Source organism: Oncorhynchus mykiss, chromosome 17 (assembly GCF_013265735.2).
Source record: "Oncorhynchus mykiss isolate Arlee chromosome 17, USDA_OmykA_1.1, whole genome shotgun sequence".
Taxonomy (NCBI): domain Eukaryota; kingdom Metazoa; phylum Chordata; class Actinopteri; order Salmoniformes; family Salmonidae; genus Oncorhynchus; species Oncorhynchus mykiss.
This window is the reverse complement of record NC_048581.1, coordinates 68,976,621-68,999,568: the sequence shown is the minus strand read 5'-3', so window position 1 is coordinate 68,999,568 and position 22,948 is coordinate 68,976,621. Positions and strand designations below refer to the sequence as shown.

The 22,948-nt window shown below is 42.9% G+C and overlaps 1 protein-coding gene across 2 annotated transcripts; it reads right to left on the bottom strand.

The window, feature by feature from the left end:
* Positions 1-25: 25 nt before the first annotated feature.
* LOC110494469 (protein-arginine deiminase type-2) lies at positions 26-21,869 on the bottom strand. Of its 2 annotated transcripts, none has more exons than XM_021569560.2 (17): positions 21,647-21,869; positions 17,156-17,324; positions 16,417-16,486; positions 16,186-16,247; positions 15,671-15,788; positions 15,087-15,239; positions 14,741-14,931; positions 14,535-14,638; positions 14,303-14,414; positions 13,865-13,972; positions 13,607-13,758; positions 13,291-13,438; positions 12,948-13,041; positions 4,501-4,580; positions 4,263-4,391; positions 2,016-4,033; positions 26-544 (listed from the first exon to the last, which is right to left on the bottom strand). In XM_021569560.2, exons 1-16 carry the CDS (start codon positions 21,823-21,825, stop codon positions 3,800-3,802), a joined length of 2,103 nt encoding a protein of 700 aa, XP_021425235.2. In that variant the 5' UTR covers positions 21,826-21,869; the 3' UTR covers positions 26-544; positions 2,016-3,799. The 2 variants fall into 2 exon arrangements, with proteins under 2 accessions (XP_021425235.2, XP_021425236.1); XM_021569561.2 differs by lacking the exon at positions 21,647-21,869 and adding an exon at positions 17,425-18,257.
* Between the last annotated feature and the right edge of the window lie 1,079 nt (positions 21,870-22,948).

Sequence of the window (22,948 nt, the reverse complement as noted above, 5' to 3'; positions counted from 1 at the left end):
TTAGGCTAAAGAGGAATGCATGAGGAGGATAAGAGGGTGTTGTCCTGTTGTCATTGTTGGAAGAACTGACATTATTGCTCCCATCAACCTCACGTCCAACCATGATGCTGTACATTTGTTACTCTTGGTGTCCCGGATCCTTTGATGTCACACCAAGCCTTGTGTTTTATTAATGGTCAATTAAGAGTGTAATGGTGGATGTTGACTAGAAATATTTAGTAAATGTTACATGTTTTTGGTAGAAGGTACTTTTATCATCATGCTGCTGCTGACAAACTTTCCCCTGACAAACTGTACAATTACAGTTGACAGATTATGTTGATGAATGGACAATATTTTATTGACTCCATAAGTATAGTCAACGTATTTCAGGCCATTTAAAGAGGTAATCTGCAGTTCAAACAATAACAAAGTCTTTACCCCGCCACTGTATCGATAACCAGCTGAGTGATGGGGTTGGCGAAAAGTAACCACTCTCAAATTCCTAGACAGAGCTATGGATGCAAGGACTGACCATCCATGATAGCAAAATTATACTTTTAACCTGTTAGAGCTCTAGGGGCGCTATTTCATTTTTGGATAAAAAACGTTCCCGTTTTAAGTGCGATATTTTGTCACGAAAAGATGCTCGACTATGCATATTCTTGACAGTTTTGGAAAGAAAACACTCTGAAGTTTCAGAATCTGCAAAGATTTTGTCTGTAAGTGCCCCAGAACTCATTCTACAGGCGAAACCAAGATGATGCATCACCCAGGAATTAGCAGAATTTCTGAAGCTCTGTTTTCCATTCTCTCCTTATATGGCTGTGATTGCGCAACGAATGAGCCTACACTTTCTGTCGTTCGCCCAAGGTCTTAGCAGCATTGTGACGTATTTGTAGGCATATCATTGGAAGATTGACCATAAGAGACTACATTTTCCAAGTGTCCGCCTGGTGTCCTGCGTCGAATTCGGTGCGCAATTGCCAGCTGCTTCTACTTTACCATTTGATTCAGGGGAGAAAGCATGTGTCCAAGAACGATGTATCAATGAAGAGATATGTGAAAAACACCTTGATGATTGATTCTAAGCAACGTTTGCCATGTTTTCAGTCGATATTATGGAGTTAATTTGGAAAAAAGTTTGCGTTTTGAGGACTGAATTTATGGATTTTTTTTGGTAGCCAAATGTGATGTATAAAACGGAGCTATTTCTAATACACAAGGAATCTTTTTGGAAAAACTGAGCATCTGCTATCTAACTGAGAGTATCCTCATTGAAAACATCAGAAGTTCTTCAAAGGTAAATGATTTTATTTGAAGGCTTTTATGTTTTTGTTAATGTTGCGTGCCTGATGCTAACGCTAATGCTAACGCTAAATGCTAACGCGAAATGCTAACTCTAGCTAGCTACTTTTACACAAATTATTGTTTTCCTATGGTTGAGAAGCATATTTTGAAAATCTGAGATGACAGTGTTGTTTACAAAAGGCTAAGCTTGAGAGATGGCATATTTATTTCATTTCATTTGCGATTTTCATAAATAGTTAACGTTGTGTTATGCTAATGAGCTTGCTGATAGATTTACACAATCCTGGATACAGGGGTTTTTTCATAGCTAAACGTGACGCAGAAAACGGAGCGATTTGACCTAAACAAATAATCTTTCAGGAAAAACTGAACATTTGCTATCTGAGAGTCTCCTCATTGAAAACATCTGAAGTTCTTCAAAGGTAAATTATTTTTTTTGAATGCTTTTCTGTTTTTTTGTGTAAATGTTGCCAGCTGAATGCTAATGCTAAATGCTACGTTAGCCATCAATACTGTTACACAAATGCTTGTTTTGCAATGGTTGAGAAGCATATTTTGAAAATCTGAGATGACAGTGTTGTTAACAAAAGGCTAAGCTTGAGAGCTAGCATATTTATTTCATTTCATTTGCGATTTTCATGAATAGTTAACGTTGCGTTATGGTAATGAGCTTGAGTCTGTATTCACGAACCCGGATCCGGGATGGGGAGATCAGAAAGGTTAACCATGTTGAGGCTATATAGTGTTTGTTTACAGTTACCTTGTTTACTAACTAATGAGTAAAACACGCTTATGTTTTGAGTTTTGATGGGGTACGACAGTTGAACTAAGCGCATGAAGCATTTATAAGTAATATTCAAGAATCAATAGGTATATATAATTAATTGAAATGTAAAAAAAAGCTATGTAGCAATCGTAGATTGCCCCTTTTAACTGAGGAAAAAAACATGAAGTATTGAATTACCGATAAGGTCTGGTGTCCAAACTAAATTACTCATCAGTCTTCATCACTGTCCCATACTGTAGATAGTACCACACAGTCAGACATTCCTCCAAGGTGACCTAACCAAAGCACACAGCCTCCAAAGCCAAGCTATTGTCCAGTGACTACTGTCTTCAGTTTATTTTTTAAAACCTCTAGTTTGATTTAAAGTATGTGTTTGGATGTGTATGCATGGTGAATGGTGTAAATCTGCTTGCAAAACCATGTCAACTGTACAGTACCATGCTGGAAATAGATTGTTTCTTCAAACCAGTCAAACTTCTCTAGAAAAGCAGACAGATAAAGAGTCATTATTTCTTTACATCAGTTTCGATAGAGAAATATGGGGATACAAGTGTAGATGTGGAAACCGGCACTACATTTTCAATTAATTGCTGATCATTTGAAAATCTGACTTGGTTTTTAAAAAGAATTACACTGTGACAAGTCTTGAAGTGGCCTTTTTAATGATTGTTAAGTAAGCTGCTTTGTAGGAGGGTATCCCCTTTCATATAAGGAATCTATCCCATGGTGGATATCGCCACTGGAATCTATCACCAACTGGTTTGAATGTAAAACTAAACAGATATATGTATTCATTTGTAGACATCTGATCTCAATGAATGGAACCTTTGTATCTTGTTGTAATGTTTTACATTTCCTGATTAGAGACATTTTCCCTCATCTCAGATTTATATAATGAAAAGACCTGATATGAAGGCATAGTTTCCATTACTTTTTATTTCAATTAAATTAACAAGAACCAATATGGAATTTAGTTGCACTTTGTCAGTTGTGGCATTAATGCATAAACCTTTTACACTCCTTTGGAAATCTTTCAGTTGAATCTAAAGGATCTCTGTGTAAGTAAGGAACACTACATCAAAATACTACTATTTATTATTAAACACCATTCTGAAGATTATGATTCAACAAAAACTATTAATTGAAATGTGATTGGAAAGATGAGAAAGTAACCTTTCATCAGCTTAAGAGAGCCTTTGGAGTCAGTGTGTATTCCAGGCACTAAAACTCAAAATATATCAAACACAATTTTCATCTCAAAGCTTAAAATAAATGTATTAAAACTCACAAGTTTTCAGAAATGCTTGAATAGTTGGATCACACCCTCTGGTGGCTCCAGATTATACTTACACATTTCTCTGTGGTCCTGTTCATCTGTACCTGTGTTTGTACATGTAAATGCAAGACACTTGGATTGAGCACTCAGCCAATCCAAACAACAGATTCAGCCTACAATGTGCTTAATTCAGATGATTGTATTTCTGTTCTCGTTGATATTCCGCTCAAGCCCTTGTTTAAGTTGGAAAGTCTTGTTTATAAATATAGCTTTTCATCCTTTTGTAAAAAAAAAGGCAAATACATGTTTAATAAAGACAAAGGGGTAATACAGTACAAGGACTACTGTTGTTGTTTGAAGATGACTGCTGCTGGCGAATGTTGCTGCTGTTTACGTCAAGCCTTATTCCCTCTTTCTAACTACAACCATGCCTTGCCCCAAATCCCTCACATCTCCAGGTTCCACCACTTGAAGGAGAAGGGTTCCCTGCGAACGTTAGAGCCACAGTGAACCTCTCCCAGCAGTTTGTGGTAGGAGGCAAAGTCATCAATGTATGTGCAGCTGAGTCCCAGGCCCTCCATGAGGGAGGTCATCTCTGCCTCCAGGGCACAGCGGCCATCCACCTTGGGCCCAAATGGTTTAGGGATGCCCAGGTTCTTCCCCAACACAACCATGTTCACCTGGAGGTAGAGACATATGCCTCAATTAGGATTTGCTTCTTGCGCTACTTGGGTAGTAGATGATTTGAGCATACTTCCTACTCACATGTAGAAAATCATCACAAAATGTCTAAAATGATTTGGCAGCATTTTTGAGTTTTGCCATTATGTAATGTAAAATGTATAACAAATAAAATAGGAAGTACTTTTGGTTTGTAGGTGTTCTAGTGTAGAACTTGCGTCTGCTCACCATGTCTGGGTAATAGGCCACTGCCCTGTTCTCCTCCATCACATGGAAAAGGATGGGCAGATCAATGATATCATCGTCGTCTAAACCCAGCTCCCTCTTAAGGACATCCCTGTTCCAGTCTATACAGCTCTGTGGGACGGCAGCAGTCACAACATCTACATGGTTATTTGACCAAGCACTGCAATGCTCTGCTAGCCTCTCTGAGTAACTACTTCATCTGGCGTTTAGTTTCCCTCACCTGGACATAGTTGTTTTCTGCTCTGAGTTTGTCATCACTCAATATCTCATCTACTGTAATCTCTTCTTCTGCTCCAAGACCTGTTAGAATCGAGAAGGAAGTGGGTGTTAATTAGTAACACACACAGTATTATGTATTCCATTCACCCAGCTCAATGTAACATTGATAGGTTAAGGCTACTTGATACTCAAACATTCCCTATACCCAACGAGGTTGTTACAACTTTGCCTATGAACGTAGATGCACAGGTAAAGAGAATTTTGTGAGTAATCAAGGTGACAGACATTGGCACTTTCAATACTGCCTGAATCTAGCTGATCTAGGGTGTAATCATTAGTCCAACAGTTGCAAACAAGAGTTTATATTAGACAAATTCAGGTATGTTTATTCCCGTTTCATTACGTTTCAGTAAAGCTTTTCAACAGAATGAATACACCTCTGATCACATACAAATCAAATCAAATTTTGGGTTCCCGAGTGGAGCTGCGGTCTAAGGCACTGCATCTCAGTGCAAGAGGTATCACTGCAGTCCCTGGTTCAAATCCAGGCTTCATCACATTTTTTTTGTCCATTAAAATAACATCAAATTGATCAGAAATACGGTGTAGACATTGTTGTAAATGTTGTAAATTACTATTGTACTTGGAAACGTCCGATTTCTTTATGGAATAGCTGTACAGGGGTCCATTATCAGCAACCATCACTCCTGTGTTCCAATGGCACGTTGTGTTAGCTAATCCAAGTTGATCATTTTAAAAGGCCAACTGATCATTAGAAAACCATTTTGCAATTATGTTAGCACAGCTGAAAACTGTTGTTCTTATTGAAGAAGAGAGTTTTTATGGAATTCACTGAGGATGGTCCTCCATTGTGGCGAAATCTGCACGGAGCCTTCACCGTGCACTGCCACTTTAAGAGCGCATGAGCATTAAGGAAGGAGGAAATAAAGAGAGCTCATTCAGCTCTTTGAGGAGGAGCTCTTGGGTGGCGTGACAGTTTGATTGTGTGGGCTGTGCTGCAGAAGTTTTGTTTGTTTTCAGCGTGTGTAGTTTATAAAGTATTAAACTCAATCATCGGTGTAATCGCTCTAGGTCGTGGTTGTTTTCGTTTGGGGCCGCGCCCGTTATTGATCACATGGATTAGTAGCAACATTGTTGCGAAGCTTTAACATACAAACCAACAAACCATCGGACAGTCAGACAGCACACCTGCACACCTGAAGACCACAGCTAAGATCTCACTTGTTCTCTTTTTCTCTTCCCTCCATCGTTCCAGTGCTTTACCCTGCAACAGACTCTCTATTTTTCCAATGCACTTTGAAGTTCATTAGAGCTGGACTATTATTGCCCTGCCAGAAGTATTTGGGTGGACATTTGAGTTAAAAGGGAGGTTGCTTGCAAGTTATGCATTGTTATGTGAACTGTATTGAGGTGTACTAATGACATGTGGCCGAGAAGATTGTGGACATTTTTAAGGCCTTTGTTGTGTCTATGAACACCCCCCACAGTCATCCCCTCTGCACTCCTCCACTGGACGATAATACATATTGCAAATCCTCTGTTGATAACTGGGTTCTTTCTTGTATGAAGTTGCTGTTAAATTGCTCTGCCATTATTAGTATTATTATTATTGTATGAGGTATTCTTGTTGGGGTTACCCCTGTGCTGTGATGTGGGTTTTATATGGTGTGTATTCTTTTTTTCTCTCCACTGGCTATCTGGTAAACAGGCTACACTCTAGGCAGTCTCTTCTGCTGATGTGTGTGGGTCTGGTAGTGGTACTCTCTGTATTCTACTCTTTTCCTTTCGGCATGGTTAATACCTGACTGGCGCCCGAACAAAATCATTCTTTACCCCTCTAATAAATACCGCTACAGAATTGTCACCCAAACAGGGACTTGAAGAGAAACACTCATGACACCATCCACACAAGGTTGAATCATGTATTTTGTTGGAACCCCATACTGTGTCAATGTGGACACACCTGATGGTAATCATGTTCGGGATTCTTTCATTGTGGAAGGACTCGATGAACTAATGGAGTTGGATAGCACTGCCCCTAATCCCCAGGCTTCTGGCTCACCTATAACATCTCCACCATTACCCTCCCCTCAACCTCTTCCTGTTACCCTGTCCAGAGAGACTGGGAGAGGTGTCACTGTGATCACTGGACAAATGGAACATCAATGGACACACACCAATCATAGTTTGACAATGCAGGAGAATGCCATTCGCAAACTCAGTGAATGTGTGGAGGCTCATCAGACAGATGTGCAGCGGTAGGTTGGATTACCTTCCCTGTCAAATGGAAGAAAACCAACAACAAATTGTTCAAGGACAGAAGTATTTAAAAGATTCTCTGAAGCAGGATATTCAAGGAAAACTGCACCGGTTCAAAACACAAATGGAAACTAACCATCATCATAGATTATGACTATCTTGAGGACGAACAAAAACAGAGAGCAGAGGAGTCAGCCTCTGTTGTGAAGGGAGTGTGTTCTTATCTGAAGGAAGTTATGGAGGACATGAAGAACTCTCTCACAGGGGAATTACGATGTTTGATTGAACAGACTCAAAAGGACACCGTTAATGAGATGGAAAAAGCACAGAAGGCCACATATCTTCAACTGGAAGAGCTGCACCATGAGGTAATGCAGTGCTTTTCCCTTCTGGACAAATCTTCTGCACCTCCCTCAGGTTTTACCTCTGCCACTGGCTTGGCCAGTAATGGAATAGGAACATGTAGTACTACAAAAACCCGTCTGAAGATACTGTTAAACAACAGAACTCCCGCTGCCACTGTCATGCCTCCTCTAGAGCGCTCCCTCCCTATCAAACTACTTTTCCCCACTTTTGGCAGCCCAGAAGATGAAGTTGATCCACTGTTTTTCTTATCTAAGTGTAAAGATTTTCTTTCTGTCCGGCCCCTCACTGACTTGGAGGTTTTTGCTACCCTCCGCAGTGTTCTCCATGGTACAGCAAGATACTGGTGGGAGATAGCCCGTGAACATGTGTCAACCTGGGAGGAGTTTCAAAAAATATTCCTCTTAGCCTTCCTCTCAGAGGACTATGGGGATGAACTGGCGGAACGTGTTCATAACAGAGTCCAGGGTGAAGCAGAGCCAATACGGGACTTTGCCTTCTCCTATCGAGTTCTATATAGGAGATGGAAGGCTGACATTACTGAGCAGGAGAGGGTCAAACTCCTTCTTAAGAACATGGTTCCCCGCCTTGCTAGTCAACTTTGAGAACGTGTGCAGAACGTGGATGATCTGGTGCGTCTTGGGACTCAGTTGGAGAAGGACTGGAAGCACCACCTCCAAACTAAAAAACCCTGTTCCCTCATCCCAGTATACCCATAACTCTCCTGGGGCTAAACCGTCTCAGATATGTGTACCCAAGATCCAGGACAAAAGTCCAGTTATGTGTTGGAGGTGTAAAGTCCAACATCCTCCAGATTCTTGCCCACTCTATGTCCAGCATCAGGATTCAGGAAAAGGTCAGAAAGGACCGAAGACTGAAAGTCTAGACAGGCGTGGTGGCTTGCATACAATTGGGTCAGCCTTAATGCCCACCATGAAGCCTTTAGACAGCACAGCTAGCGGTCTTATTCCTATTCCGCAACAACTATTGGTTCCTCTGACTGTTAGGAACTGGAGAGGGAAGGCCACAATCGACACAGGGGCATCTTACACCCTGATGCAAGAGGCCCTGTGGCAGAACACCTCATGAGGAGCTATGAACATGGGAGGAGGGACCATTGTACATGGCCAATGGAGAACCTACCACCCCCTTGTGCTGGATTAGTATAATAATAAAACTGCATGGTGAGACTATTAACCTTCCTGTGGCTATTCTTGCAGATTCAAGCCTTGCATTTGCTGTAGTCCTTGGCCTAGACTTCCTGTTCTTCAGTGGACTGACCATCTCGATGTCCGAACCCTCCTATCGGCTGCACTCTGACTATTCTCAGCCTCATTCATTTCAACCTGGTAATGCACTGATTTCAGGTTGGAGCCTGCTACATTATGCAGAGTCCGGACAAGGTCAAGTCAGAGACAGAGAAAATATAAAGAGACAAAGACAAAAACATGTTCCACCTGTGAAGTCTGAGAACCCAACTATCACCCTGATTACAGCCGTACCCCCCTTCTATCCGAGAACCCTACTATCACCCTGATTACCGCCGTACCCCCCCTTCTGAGAACCCAACTATCACCCTGATTACCGCCGTATCCCCCCTTCTATCTGAGAACCCAACTATCACCCTGATTACCGCCGTACCCCCCCCCCCCCCTCCTATCTGAGAACCCAACTATCACCCTGATTACCGCCGTACCCCCCCTTCTATCTGAGAACCCAACTATCACCCTGATTACCGCCGTACCCCCCCTTCTATCTGAGAACCCAACTATCACCCTGATTACCGCCGTACCCCCCCTTCTATCCGAGAGCAAAAGCAAACCTGATGCTGATTTCTACATCAAACAAACAGTGGAACAGGCATGTCTGTCGGATGATGAAAGGTGGCAGCTCTCCCAGATGTTGGACTTGAACAGTGAGGTCTGTACTCTTACACTCGGCCGTACAACTGTCTTCAAACACAAAATCTATACCCGGCATGAGGCCCCCATTAAGCAGCGTCCTTACAGGCTGTCCCCCGCCAAACTGGCAATTCTCAATGAACAGCTCAAAAGCATGTTGGAGAATGGAATTGTGGAACCTTCTTTTTCCGGGTCGGCTTCTCCGGTTGTCCTGATTCCTAAGAAAGATGGTGGATATCGATTCTGTGTGGACTACAGGAAGCCGAATGCCATAACAGAAAGCAATGCCTACCCTCTACCAAACATAAATGACATACTGGAATCTCTGGCAGGAGCATCCATCTTTAGTAATCTGGATCTGAACAGTGGCTATTGGCAGGTGTCAATGGATCCCGCTAGTCAGGATAAGACTGCCTTTGTCACCCCTGCTGGTTTGTACTCCTTCAACGTCATGCCTTTTGGTTTGAAGAATGCTCCAGCAACCTTCCAAAGGTTGATGGAGACTGTCCTGGGAGATCTGAGGGGTAGAAATTGTCTTGTGTATCTGGATGACATCATAATCTATTCCTCCTCTTTCGCAGATCATCTGCAAGACATACAGTCCGTCTTCGACAGACTAAAGGCTGCAGGTTTGACCTTGAACTTGAAGAAGTGTCGTTTCTGTCTGCCAGAACTCAAGTTCCTTGGTCATGTGGTTAATGCTGAAGGTATCCATGCAGATCCAGCCAAAGTTGCAGCCGTGCAGGAATTCCCAATTCCCACATCCCTCAATGCTGTTAAGCGGTTTCTGGGTATGGCTGGATGGTACCACAGGTTTGTGCCTGACTTTTCAAAGGTAGCCAAACCCCTCAACCACCTTAAGAAAGAGGTGAAATTCCAATGGAACCCTGCATGCCAAAGTGCATTTGAAGCACTCAAAAACAGTCTAATTACTCCTCCAGTGCTTGGACATCCTAACCTGAATGCTCATTTCATTGTGTACACGGATGCAAGTCAAACAGGACTTGGAGCAGTCTTGGCTCAACAAACAGGACTTGGAACAGAAGAAGTTCTTGCCTATGCAAGTCGCACCCTTAATTCAGCCGAGAGGAATTATTCAATGACTGAAAGGGAGTGCCCCGCTGTGGTCTGGGCTTTGGAGAAATGGAGCTACTACTTGGAGGCAAAGATCTTCACCGTTGTCACAGACCATGTTGCTCTGCAGTGGGTTCTGGCATCAGGCAAGACCAACAGCTGTCTTATTCGCTGGTCTATCAGACTGCAGAAGTTTGACTTCATCATTGAGTATCGCAAAGGAAAACTGAACGTTGTACCAGATGCCCTTTCTCGGATTATAGAGACTGCCAATGTTTGTCCTCCCTTGTGCAGTACTTATACTACCGCTAAATGTCTGGATGATTCTTTTCCTCTGGATGATTAGAGTGTATGGAGAGCACAGCAGAAGGATGCTGCCATCATGGCGATCCACAAGAGTCTGTCTGAAGAAGACTCCAAGAGTCGCTTCAATGATACGTATAGCATAATTCAGGATAAAGTGTATCGAAATACTCCAAGAGGAGATGGAATACACAGTACCCATTATCACGTCTTCATTCCCTCTACATTGAGTGACCAGATAATCCAAGCTTATCATGCCAATCCCATGAGTGGCCATCTTGGAGTTTTTAAAACTTATCGAAGACTACAAGAGGTGGTTTACTGGCCAGGCATGTGGGTTGATACCTGGAAGTTTGTACAGCAGTGTGAAGTCTGCCAGAAATACAAACCAGACATTGGCAGACCGGGAAAATGCAGCAGACCGTGATGAACCATCCAATTGAAATGTTGGGAATTGACCTCATGGGACCTTTTCCTCCCAGCCGGGGGACACGGAATGATTTTTTGTTGGTGGTAGTGGACTACTACACACACTGGGTGGAGTTGTTTCCCCTCCGCAAAGCCACTGCATCAGCCATTGCTCTAATTCTGAGAAGGGAGGTCTTTACCAGATTCGGGATTCCAGACCAAATCCTCTCTGACCGAGGTCTGCAGTTCATATCAGGAATCTACAAAGAGCTCTGTACCTACTGGGGTGTAATTGCCAAGTTGACCACAGCCTATCATCCTCAGACCAACCTGACCGAGAGGGTAAACTAAACCCTGAAGGGGATGATTGCTTCATTCGTGGGGGATCAGCACACAAGATGGGATCAGCATCTCCCTGAATTTCGCACTGAACTCTGCCGTGCAGGAGACTTCTGGGGTCACTCCCGCCGAACTCCACCTGGGAAGACCACTAAAAGGTCCGATGGACAGAGTCTTGCAAAGTTCCAATGTTTCACCTGACTGCCCAGCGTTTGATGCCCTACAACACCACCACACCTTGCTAGCCAGAGTGGAGGCCAGCAAAACCAAAGCCAAACAACAACAGCTGAGAAACTATGACAAACATAGACGAGATGTGTTTTTCCGACCCAAGTCTCGTCTCTGGGTACGTTCACATCATCTGTCAAAGGCGTCTAAGAAGTTCACTGCCAAGCTAGCTTCGAGATGGAAAGGTCCATACCGTGTAGTGCAGCAGTTGGGACCAGTGAACTACTTGGTCTGTTTGGAGGACACTGGGGAAGATGTCAGGACGGTGCATGTTGTTGACCTAAAGCCCTGCTACCCTACGGCAGAAGAGCTGGATCGCAGGCAAAGCAAGACCTGCAGGACCTCTTCGTGGAGGACTCTGATGATGAGGACTTCCCTGGTTTTGTGTAGCAGGAACACAAACCTGTCAAAGCCTGCATCCTCTCTGTTTCTACAGGCGTTGTTTTTTCATGGGGGGGAGGAGTGTGGCGAAATCTTCACGGAGCCTTCACCGTGCACTGCCACTTTAAGAGCGCATGAGCAGTAAGGAAGGAGGAAATAAAGAGAGCTCATTCAGCTCTTTGGGGAGGAGCTCTTGGGTGGCGCGACAGTTTGATTGTGTGGGCTGTGCTGCAGAAGTTTTGTTTGTTTTCAGCGTGTGTAGTTTATAAAGTATTTAACTCAATCATCGGTGTAATCGTTCTAGGTCGTGGTTGTTTTCGTTTGGGACCGCGCCCGTTATGGATCGCATGGATTAGTAGCAACATTGTTGCGAAGCTTTAACATACAAACCAACAAACCATCGGACAGTCAGAGAGCACACCGGCACACCTGAAGACCACAGCTAAGATCTCACTTGTTCTCTTTTTCTCTTCCCTCCATCGTTCCAGTGCTTTACCCTGCAACAGACTCTCTATTTTTCCAATGCACTTCCCATTGAAGTTCATTAGAGCATTATTGCCCTGCCAGAAGTATTTGGGTGGACATTTTAGTTAAAAGGGAGGTTGCTTGCAAGTTATACATTGTTATGTGAACTGTATTGAGGTGTACTAATGACATGTGGCCGAGAAGATTGTGGACATTTTTAAGGCCTTTGTTGTGTCTATGAACACCCCCCACAGTCATACCCTCTGCACTCCTCCACTGGACGATAATACTTATTGCAAATCCTCTGTTGATGACTGGGTTCTTTCTTGTATGAAGTTGCTGTTAAATTGCTCTGCCATTATTAGTATTATTATTATTGTATGAGGTATTCTTGTTGGGGTTACCCCTGTGCTGTGATGTGGGTTTTATATGGTGTGTATTCTTTGTTTCTCTCCACTGGCTATCTGGTAAACAGGCTACACTCTAGGCAGTCTCTTCTGCTGATGTGTGTGGGTCTGGTAGTGGTACATCTCTCTATTCTACTCTTTTCCTTTCGGCATGGTTAATACCTGCCTGGCGCCCGAACAAAATCATTCTTTACCCCTCTCTAATAAATACCGCTACACCATCTTCTGAGGAGCCTCCACTGATACAGTTGTAACTATGGTGATACACACTGAAATTAGACCCTTAACTGAAATCCTACCGTCAAACATTTTGGCTTGTCCATGCCCGTTGTTCTGTAAGCCCCTGAAAAGTTTGTAGCCTGCGTCGGGGCTGGCGAGCAGCAGCCGGAATCCCTACACAGAGAAACAGAGGACAAAGACAACATTGGCTGTGCGCTTTTCACTTAACTTCCTGACAGCTTTACATTATCACATAAACCACATGGCAGCCACAGCCTGCGTCATGTCTAAATACTTTGTGCAAATGGAAGGCATTAACAATTCTTTGCTCGCCGTCATTTCTACTCTGTTAAAGAACAGTGTTTTTACTGACATGTTCTAATAGAGCGGTTAACTATACTTTCCTTGACAATATTGTTTTACCTTTTTGTCAGGAGCTGGGACAAAAGTCATGAATTCATCCACATGCCCAACCAGAAGCCAATCAGAGAACAGTGCAATGGGCTCCTGGACTTTCTGTGCCCAAAGGAAGTCTTGCACTACTTTTGTCATGTTGCGGCCCTTGGTTGCCCTGAAAAGTTAAACATCCTTATCACCACTGCTCACAGCCATATCTTTGTTCTAAATATTCATGAATCATTAGCAAGAGATTTTATTTAATAAGTCAATCAACTTTGGAATAAAGGCAAATATTGGTATCTAAAAACCAGACTCTTCCACTGAAGCAAGTTCCACTCACGTGGGGAAAGCCACTCCAATTATGATCCTGCCCAGAGGGTAGATTTTTCCATTTACAATAACTGGAGGGCTAACTTCCAGGTTACCAAACGAATCCAAGCTGCTCACTTCCACATTATATGCTGTCCTTGTCACATAGCCAAAGTCTGGGCCCTGAGGGCACCAGGCAGAGAGAGGTTGAGAAAGAGTTCCACCACATCCCTCACAGTATGGAAATAAGAACATTTTAACTGCAGGTGTGGTGAATGCCTTTTCTTACCAGTAGCACATCATAAGGGAAATCCTGTAGTTTTCCGTCTCGGGGGGAGTCCAGCACAACAGGGAAACGTTGGTGAGGAGAGTCAATGTAGCCAAACTCTATCTCATCCTGAGAGAGAAACCTTCTTTACATGTCTATTATATTTCTATATTTTTCATGCAGTTAGAAAAAAAGACACTGGTCTATGTTCTGATTTCTTTTATTTAAAACCGAGAGACAAGACTGACAATGATTTACATTGATGTAAAAGGATGTGAAATAAATGGTGTTTAAAAAAAAAGGTTGGAATTGAAAAAAGTTCAAATGCACAAAACTGCATGATATGCTAGGAACTGAATCAAGACTGACAATATATTGTGTTGTAAGCAAGTTGGAATTGGAAAACGGTCAAATGAGCAAAGCTACATGAAAGACTAGGAGCTGAATCTCACTGCTTACCTGCATCCAGCGGTCTCCTCTGTTCATGTACTCATGACAAACCTTCAGCTTGTACCCACTGTTCTCCACCAGCCTCCTCATTCCCTTTAGGAACTGGTAGTTATCAGATGTGCTGGGTAACCAAATGCACAGAAACAGTTGTCTGAGTACGTTTACAGACAGCATCATCATTATTTCCATCAACATCAATTTCCATCAACAACAACAAACATCAATCATCATCATCTCTCACCTGCAGACAAAGACCTCCACAGGGTTGAGTGTGTTGGGTGTCATGATCCAGGGAGCCACACGGAACATCACCCTGTCTGTAAAGATAGGTGTCTCAGGGAAGCCCTGGCAAAATAACGGAACAAAAACATGAATGGTAGATTCCACGACAGAGGTACAGTATATACCCTTTGAAGTTTTAAACCACGAACAGTAGTTTCAATGTACCTGAGAGCTGGGCTCCAGCAGGCTGAGGCTGATGCTGATGAGGCCCTCAAAGTCTTTGTCAGGGAATCTCAGGCCCTCAACGTAGAAATTCATCTCAGCGTTTCCCCCGAGGTACGGGACCTCCTTGGACAAATCCTCACTGCCCAGCACCAGCGGGTAGTCCTTCACAAAGCTCTTGTAGAACAGGTTTTCTGCAGCAGTAAATCATTTTTTATAATGAGGATCAAATGTATCTCCATTTATATGCATACGCAGCATTAAAATCCTATTGTATACACATTATACATGCATGGACAGCCACAAGTACACATAAAAGATCTGACTGGACAAAATGTCCTTGACTCACTCAGTGTTTGGTGCATGCCTGCTGTGGACCTGGTTCTGAAGACCCTGACACTCTCTGCATCCCCCTGGGAGATGTGCATGGTCAGCTTGTAGCCCTCTGGGAGCTTGGCAGGGCCACTGGTCCGCAGCACCATTGGGGACATGTCTTTCAGATCTGACATTTCATAAATACTGACATTATTGTGCATCAAGTGTTAACCCATCAATGTCATAATCAATGTGACCTCATCTCAATGTGGCTCCCAGGATTTGGTAGGCCGTCATTGTAGATAAAAATGTGTTCTTAACTGATTTGCCTAGTTATATAAAGGTTAAAAAACACATAGGTATGACAATGTGTAATACAACTACTTATCCTAGAAGGATAGTGGTTGTGAAGGAACCATCAAACCACACCAGACACACCCCTAGCTCAGGCAGTTTGTGTTTAGCTAACACAAATACACACATCCCTACTGCTCCTCTCTGCTGACTACACACAAAACACAGACCTGCAGCCTTTAAAATGTTGATTTATTGCAATGCCTGCAGCACTGTCAGCCGGTCAGCTCAGTGGGCCAGGATGACTTGGCTGTTGTTATATACCTGAGACTCTCGTGACCTCAGCACACTCACTGTCCCGCCTCTTCCCATAGGTGTGTTCTGAGTCACAGTTGACCAGTAGGATGGCACCATGGCCATTAGGCCCCCACATCCACGATCCCTGCAGAGAGATAAACACTGGCTTTCAAAACAAGAACTAACACCGCCCTGCCGAATGAGCTTTTCCCAATGTGTTTCCATGAGGTTAGATTAGATTTACATCTGAAAAACACAACCATCAAAAAATGTTCCCACTTCCAGGAATATAGTATGAACAGTATTTTGATGTACCTATTAATATCAGTGGAAGGCTGTGCCCTGTGTTAGTTGACAGAATTAGCTAGAAGTGCCTTGGCAATCTTCCTTTGTGTTTTGGAAAACAGCATGAACACTAGTCTTCTGACATGCCTATCCATGTTAGAACGTCTCCTTATGTACCCTGCTGTGTTAAGAAACAAAGATAGTGACCTCTGAGCTGAAAGAGACCTGCCTGGACGGACCCAGCAGACATAACCCACCTTGTTGGGGTTGTTCCTCTCCACCTGGCCATCTCGATCAGCATCTACATCCAGAGAAATCTCTACAAGACAGAGAGGCCCTGGGTGTCACTGAAGCTCATGAGCTGCTTTGGGGTCTCAAGTGAAATATCAAAATGTACAAATGACATTCATAAAGGTATGCTTTGAAGGTGGGGGAGGGTGGTAGTTTATGTGGGTGTGCTCTCCTGTCCTAAGCATAACACAACATACCAACAGCGGTGAGGTGAACGACAGCTTTCCCTAACACCTCCGTCTTCTCTCCATAATACATGACCGATAACTGCACAACAAAGGACAACATTTACAAAGTTAAACATCTAGAACACTGGTGACTAAGCAGTGGTTGTGTTTTGATGGGGTCTTCTATGATATATTCATGTACAGATATGTACAGTACATAATTTCTAAACAACTGGCCCATTCTGGAACTGACAAAAGGTGTCCTTCAATTCCTTATCAATAGAACTGGCACTGTGGTTAACCACATCACTTTCCACAGTTTGACATCTCTCTGGTATCAGGTTGAGAGTGCCACATTTGCATTATTTCAGGGTGGTTTGCACGCCACTCTTAAGAGGCGTAGGAGCAGCAAATACTTGATTTGTTTTTCTTATTAACATAATTCACTGTAGCGTGTTCAGTCCCAAGTGGAAATATTCACCTCAGGATTCTATGAACAAGATCAAGGTACACTCTTAGAAAAAAGGGTTCCAGGGTCGCCTTAGGAGAACCCTTTTGTTTCAAGGTAGAACTCTTTTGGGTTCCATATAGAACTCTCTGGGGAAAGGGTTCTAAATGGAACCCAATAAGGATCTACCTTGAACCAAAAATGGTTCTTCAAAGGGTTCCCCTTCGGGGACAGCCAAATAACCCCTTTGGGTTCTAGATAGCACTTTTTTCCCCTAAGAGTGTAGCTATCATGGCTGTGGGAGTGGCCTACTTTATTTACCTTGCTATCATTTCCCACTTCGCTGGCAGTGTCCATGGTGATAAGAAGCATTGTATTACCATTGAGAGTGGTGGGGAGGGTCCGACTCTCTGGTGGGGGTGGGGTGATCCTGTACTGCACTCTGGGACTACATTGCACAGAGAAGTACTTGGAGCTAGGAGGGGCACTCCTTGGGGAACAATAAATACATTTGACAGTTACACATCACATCCTGATACTTTTCTTATACAAATCTATAGCAATAACAGAGTAAACACAAGAGGACATACCTATACTGCAGTAGAGCACCATCCGTGAGTGCAGTTCATTATCCCCTATTTCCAGAAGCAAGAGGTGGCAGTGCTAGTTCTAAAGTTACATTGCTAAAGTAATCAGAGAGGTATGATGTCTTCTACATGAGTAACGTACCAAAGAGGGAGAAATACTGGACTGTCAACCTACACAAGAATACTGGCAAAAAGGATTGTACTTATGTGTCAAAGTATTTGGACGAAGCCCAAAACAAACACGTACTGTATATATAACGTAGGGATGTAACCCAAACAAAAGAAACCCATAATAACAACTGCACAAACCACGTGGCATGAAAGCGGATTCAGCAGAGCACAAGACGAACGGACATGGGACAATAATCAACCAGGACAATGGGGAACAGAGGGCACATATATAACATACTAATCAGGGGGAATGGGAACCAGGTGTGCGTAATGAGACAAGACAGTATTTGCCCCGAACAACAGAGCCTAGGCTACTCTAAACAATAGCAAAAAGAGAAGTTCTTAACAAGAATTTGAAGTTGTTACACACCAATGCTGTGAAACCATCTGTATCTGCTGTGCAATCATACCATGTGGAGAGTCTGATAAACTAACTGCAGTCGTAGTCAAGATAGTCCCACAATATGTTTAATTCTCCAGGTTGGCGATTTGTGTTGGGCTTACCACTTTTTTGTATCATGTTAACTTGGAAATCATAGGCCATAATAACTGCTTATAACCCATTGAATTCAGTTGCAATGGAGTAATATGAATTGACAGCTTTTAATGATAAAAAGGAGAGTCTGTTGAGAACAAGAGGTCTGACTCCTCCTCTGAATACAAATGCCATTCACAAACAGTTATTTCAGCCCAATTTTGGGGCATGATCATCCAAATCCTTCTGCAGTTGGAATATCCAAGAAGTAAAATGACAACAAAATAGTCAGTGGATGTAATCCGCCTTTTAAAAACATATTATCACTGCAGGAACTACAAGTGGAATAAGATTATAACGCTATTAAATTATTAGAATCAATTCACTTAAAGAAATAAAGCAATTCAGTACTGTGCGCCTCCAAACCTGTGACAAACTATCCAGCTAGTGCATAATATTCTGAGAACCATATGTTCAAATCAAAATAAAATAAAATGTTATTGGTCACATGCACATGGTTAGCAGATGTTATCGCGAGTGTAGCGAAATACTTATGCTTCTAGTTCCGACAGTGCAGTAATATCTAACACGTAATCTAACAACCAGCGAAGTGGAGATGTTGTTTCCTACCTTCACCACTTGGGGGCGGCCCGTCAGGTAGTCCAGGATCCAATTGCGCAGGGCGAGGTTGAGAACTAGGGCCTCAAGTTTATTAATGAGCTTGGAGGGTATTATGGTGTTGAATGCTGAGCTGTAGTCAATGAATAGCATTCTTACATAGATATTCCTCTTGTTCAGATGGGATAGGGCAGTGTGCCGTGTGATGGCGATTGCATTGTCTGTAGACCTATTGGGGCGGTATGCAAATTGAAGTTGGTCAAGGGTGGCAGGTAAGGTGGAGGTGATATGATCCTTGACTAGTCTCTCAAAGCACTTCATGATGACAGAAGTGAGTGCTATAGTCATTTAGTTCAGTTACGTTTAACTTCTTGGGTACAGAAACAATGGTGGCCATCTTGAAGCATGTGGGGAAAACGGACTGGGATAGGGAGAGATGGAATATGTCAGTAAATATACCAGCCAGCTGGTCTGCGCATGCTCGGAGGACGCAGCTAGGGATGTCATCTGGGCCGGCAGTCTTGCGAGGGTGAACACGTTTTAACGTCTTACTCACGTTGGCCATGGAGAAGAAGAGGGAGGGCCTGCAGTCCTTGGTAGGGGTCGTTGGCACTGTATTATCCTCAAAGCAGGCAAAGAATGTGTTTAGTTTGTCTGGAAGAAAGACGTTGGTGTCCGTGACTTAGCTGGTTTTCTATTTGTAGTCCAGGATTGTGTGTAGACCCTGTCACATAAGTCTCGTGTCTGAGCCATTAAATTCACTTTGTCCCTATACTGACATTTCGCCTGTTAGATTGCCTTGCGAAGGGAATAACTACACTGTTTGTATTCGGCCATATTCACAGTCATCTTTCCATGGTTAAATGCTGTGGTTCGCTCTTTCAGTTTTGTGCGAATGCTGCCATCTACCCACAGTTTCTGGTTAGGGTAGGTTTTAATAGTCACAGTGGGTACAAGATCTCCAATGCACTTCCTTATAAACTCACTCACAGAATCAGCTTATAAATCAATATTATTCTCTGAGGCTTCCTGGGAACATTTCCCTTTCTGCATGATCAGAACAATCTTGAAGCGTGGATTCCGATTGGCCAGACCAGCGTTGAATAGTTCTCGTCACGGGTACATCCTGTTTCTATCTATAGGATGAAGATAAATGGAGTCGTGTCCGAAGGGAGGGGGGGGGGGGGGCCTTGTATGCATTGCGGAAGTTAGAGTAGCCGTGATCCAGTGTATTGCCCGCACGAGTGCAACAATCAATATGCTGATAGAGTTTAGGTAGCCTTGTTCTCAAATTTGCTTTGTTATAATCCCCAGCTACAATAAATGCAGCCTCAGGATATATGGTTTCCAGTTTGCATAGAGTCCAGTGAAGTTCCTTGAGGGCCATCCTGGTATCGGCTTGAGGGGGGATATACACGGCTGTGACAATAACCAACAAGAATTCTCTTGGGAGATAATATGGTCGGCATTTGATTGTGAGGAATTCTAGGTCAGGTGAACAAAAGGACTTGAGTTCCTGTATGTTATTATGATTACACCATGAGTCGTTAATCATGAAAACTACACTCTCACCATTCCTCTTCCCAGAGAGATATTCCTGTCGGCGTTACGCATAAAGAATCCTGATGGCTGTACCGACTCTGACAACATACCCCGGGAGAGCCATGTTTCCGTGAAACAGAGTATGTTACAATTCCATGTGTCTCTCTGGAAAGCAACCCTTGCCCTAATTTCGTCTACCTTGTTATCTAGAGACTGGATATTGGCGAGTAATATATTCGGAAGCAGTGGGTGGTGTGCACAACTCCGAAGTCTGACCATGAGGCTGCTCCGGCTACCTCTTCTGGAGGCGACATTGTTTTGGGTCGACATCTGGGATCAGATCATATGCCCTGGGTGGTGATGCGAACAAAGGATCCACTTCGGGAAAGTCGTATTCCTGGTCGTGGGGTTGGTAAGTTGACATCGCTCTGATATCCAATAGTTCTTCCCAGCTGTATGTAATAACACATCAAATTTTCTGGCCTAACAATGTAAGAAATAATACATAAATAAACAAAATACTGCATAGGTTCCTAAGGACTAGAAGCGAGGCGACCCTCTCTGTCGGCTCCATCTTGTCATCTTGCCGCATGTTTCTTTAAGCTTGGTCAGAGCGTGGTTGTCCTATGGTTATTTTGGATACAACCTTCCCATAACATTTCCTACAGCTTCCCTCATGGTTCTATTTAAGGTACTGTTCTCAAATTGTTCAGAGGACATCAAGAAATAACATTTTTCTGTGGGACTTCCAGTACTTCAGCATAGGTTTTTCTGCATGTTTCCTCATTGTTCTATTTAAAGTAATCTTCTCAGAACATTAAGACAACTTTCCATAAAAAACACCAGAAAACATTAGTGAAGTATAAAGAATGTTGTAAGAATTTGATTTAAAGCATATACACTCTGTTCTCAGCATCAACAAGACTATATCTATCCTCTATATTGTTAAGTGGGTGATCTTAATAAGTGCTTGTTTTCTTTGAAATTAGGGTCTGTTTGAATAGACTAAAATGAACAGCTTTGGAGCTATCTGTGCTCGTAGTTCAAAACAGTTAACCCAAATTAAGATAGCAGTTTTATTGAAACATGTTATCATAACTTATTGAATACCTTCAAGTAACCTAGAATTTCAGTTATCTGAATGTTAACAAAGCCTCTCAGGAAAACATTTAGGGAACCATATAAAAAATTCTCTGAACCTCCCTACAACCTAAAAATGTATGTTCGCAGAACAGGCAAAATTTGGGTAGGCTACTGAGCGATAATCCCCAAATAGTTTATATAGCAGTATATAACTGGTGAAACAATACATTGCCATACACTTTACCGTGTTTTAGGCTACAATGTAGCCAACAACAGCTTACTACCACCTGAAGACATCTATTGTTGCAGTAGCCTAGCATAGATACACACACTCACCTGTTTAGGTTCACTTTCAACACCGTGCCAACAACATGAAGAGCCCTCAAAGTTTTCTCAATGTCGAGACGAAATGTCTGTTGATACGGTACTGGCATGTCGGTTGCTTTTCTCTTATTAAGGTGCTGAAGGAGATTAGGGTGCCTGGTCATAGAAACTTGTTCCTGTGAAACATCCATGGTGATACAGTAGATTGCAGAGGAGCAGATTGATGAAATGAGATATGGCGGTGGAGGGTAGGCTTGGCCCTATTGTTAAGGGGGTGTTTTCCTGCCAGTAATTTGATGCAGAAGAGGCTGCAATTACCCAGCAAACCAAACATGTGCCAACTTGCATTGCAGTCAGCACTTGAATAGCAACAGGATAATGTAGGCATAGGCCTAAACTAAGCCTGCAGTATACATTTTGTTGTCACACTGATTGTCATGTTGAAGGCCATATTTGAATCACATAAAAACAGTTGATGTCGGAAGCTTACATACACCGTAATTAAATACATTTAAACTCAGGTTTTCACAATTCCTGACATTTAATCCTAGTAAACATTCCCTGTTTTAGCTCAGTTAGGATCTTCACTTTATTTTAAAAATGTGAAATGTCAGAATAATAGTGGAGAGAATTATTTATTTCAGCGTCAGAGTCAGGTTTGTAGGTCTCCTTGCTCGCACATGCTTTTTCTGTTCTGCCCACAAATGTGATGGCCACTCCAATAGCTTGACTTTGTTGTCCCTAAGCCATTTTGCCACAACTTTGGAAGTATGCTTGGAGTCATTGTCCATTTGGAAAACCCATCTGCGACCAAGCTTTAACTTCCTGACTGATGTCTTGAGATGTTGCTTCAATATATCCACTTAATTTTCCTGTCTCATGAAGCCATCTATTTTGTGAAGTGCAACATGATGCTGCCACTCCCGTGCTTCACAGTTGGGATGGTGTTCTTTGGCATGCAAGCCTCCCCCTTTTTCCTCCAAACATAACGATGGTCATTATGGCCTAACAATTCTATTTTTGTTTCATCAGACAAGATGATATTTCTCCAAAAAGTATGATCTTTATCCCCATGTGCAGTTGCAAACCGTAGTCTTTTGTACCTGTTTCCTCCAGCATCTCCACAAGGTCCTTTGCTGTTGTTCCGGGATTGATTTGCACTTTTCGCACCAATGTACGTTCATCTCTAGAAGACAGAACGCGTCTCCTTCCTGAGCGGTATGACGGCTGCGTGGTCCCATGGTGAAGTTACCACATTCATCTGTACAAACAATAGTATGCAAGTATACTGCGTACTATTGTTTGTACAGATGA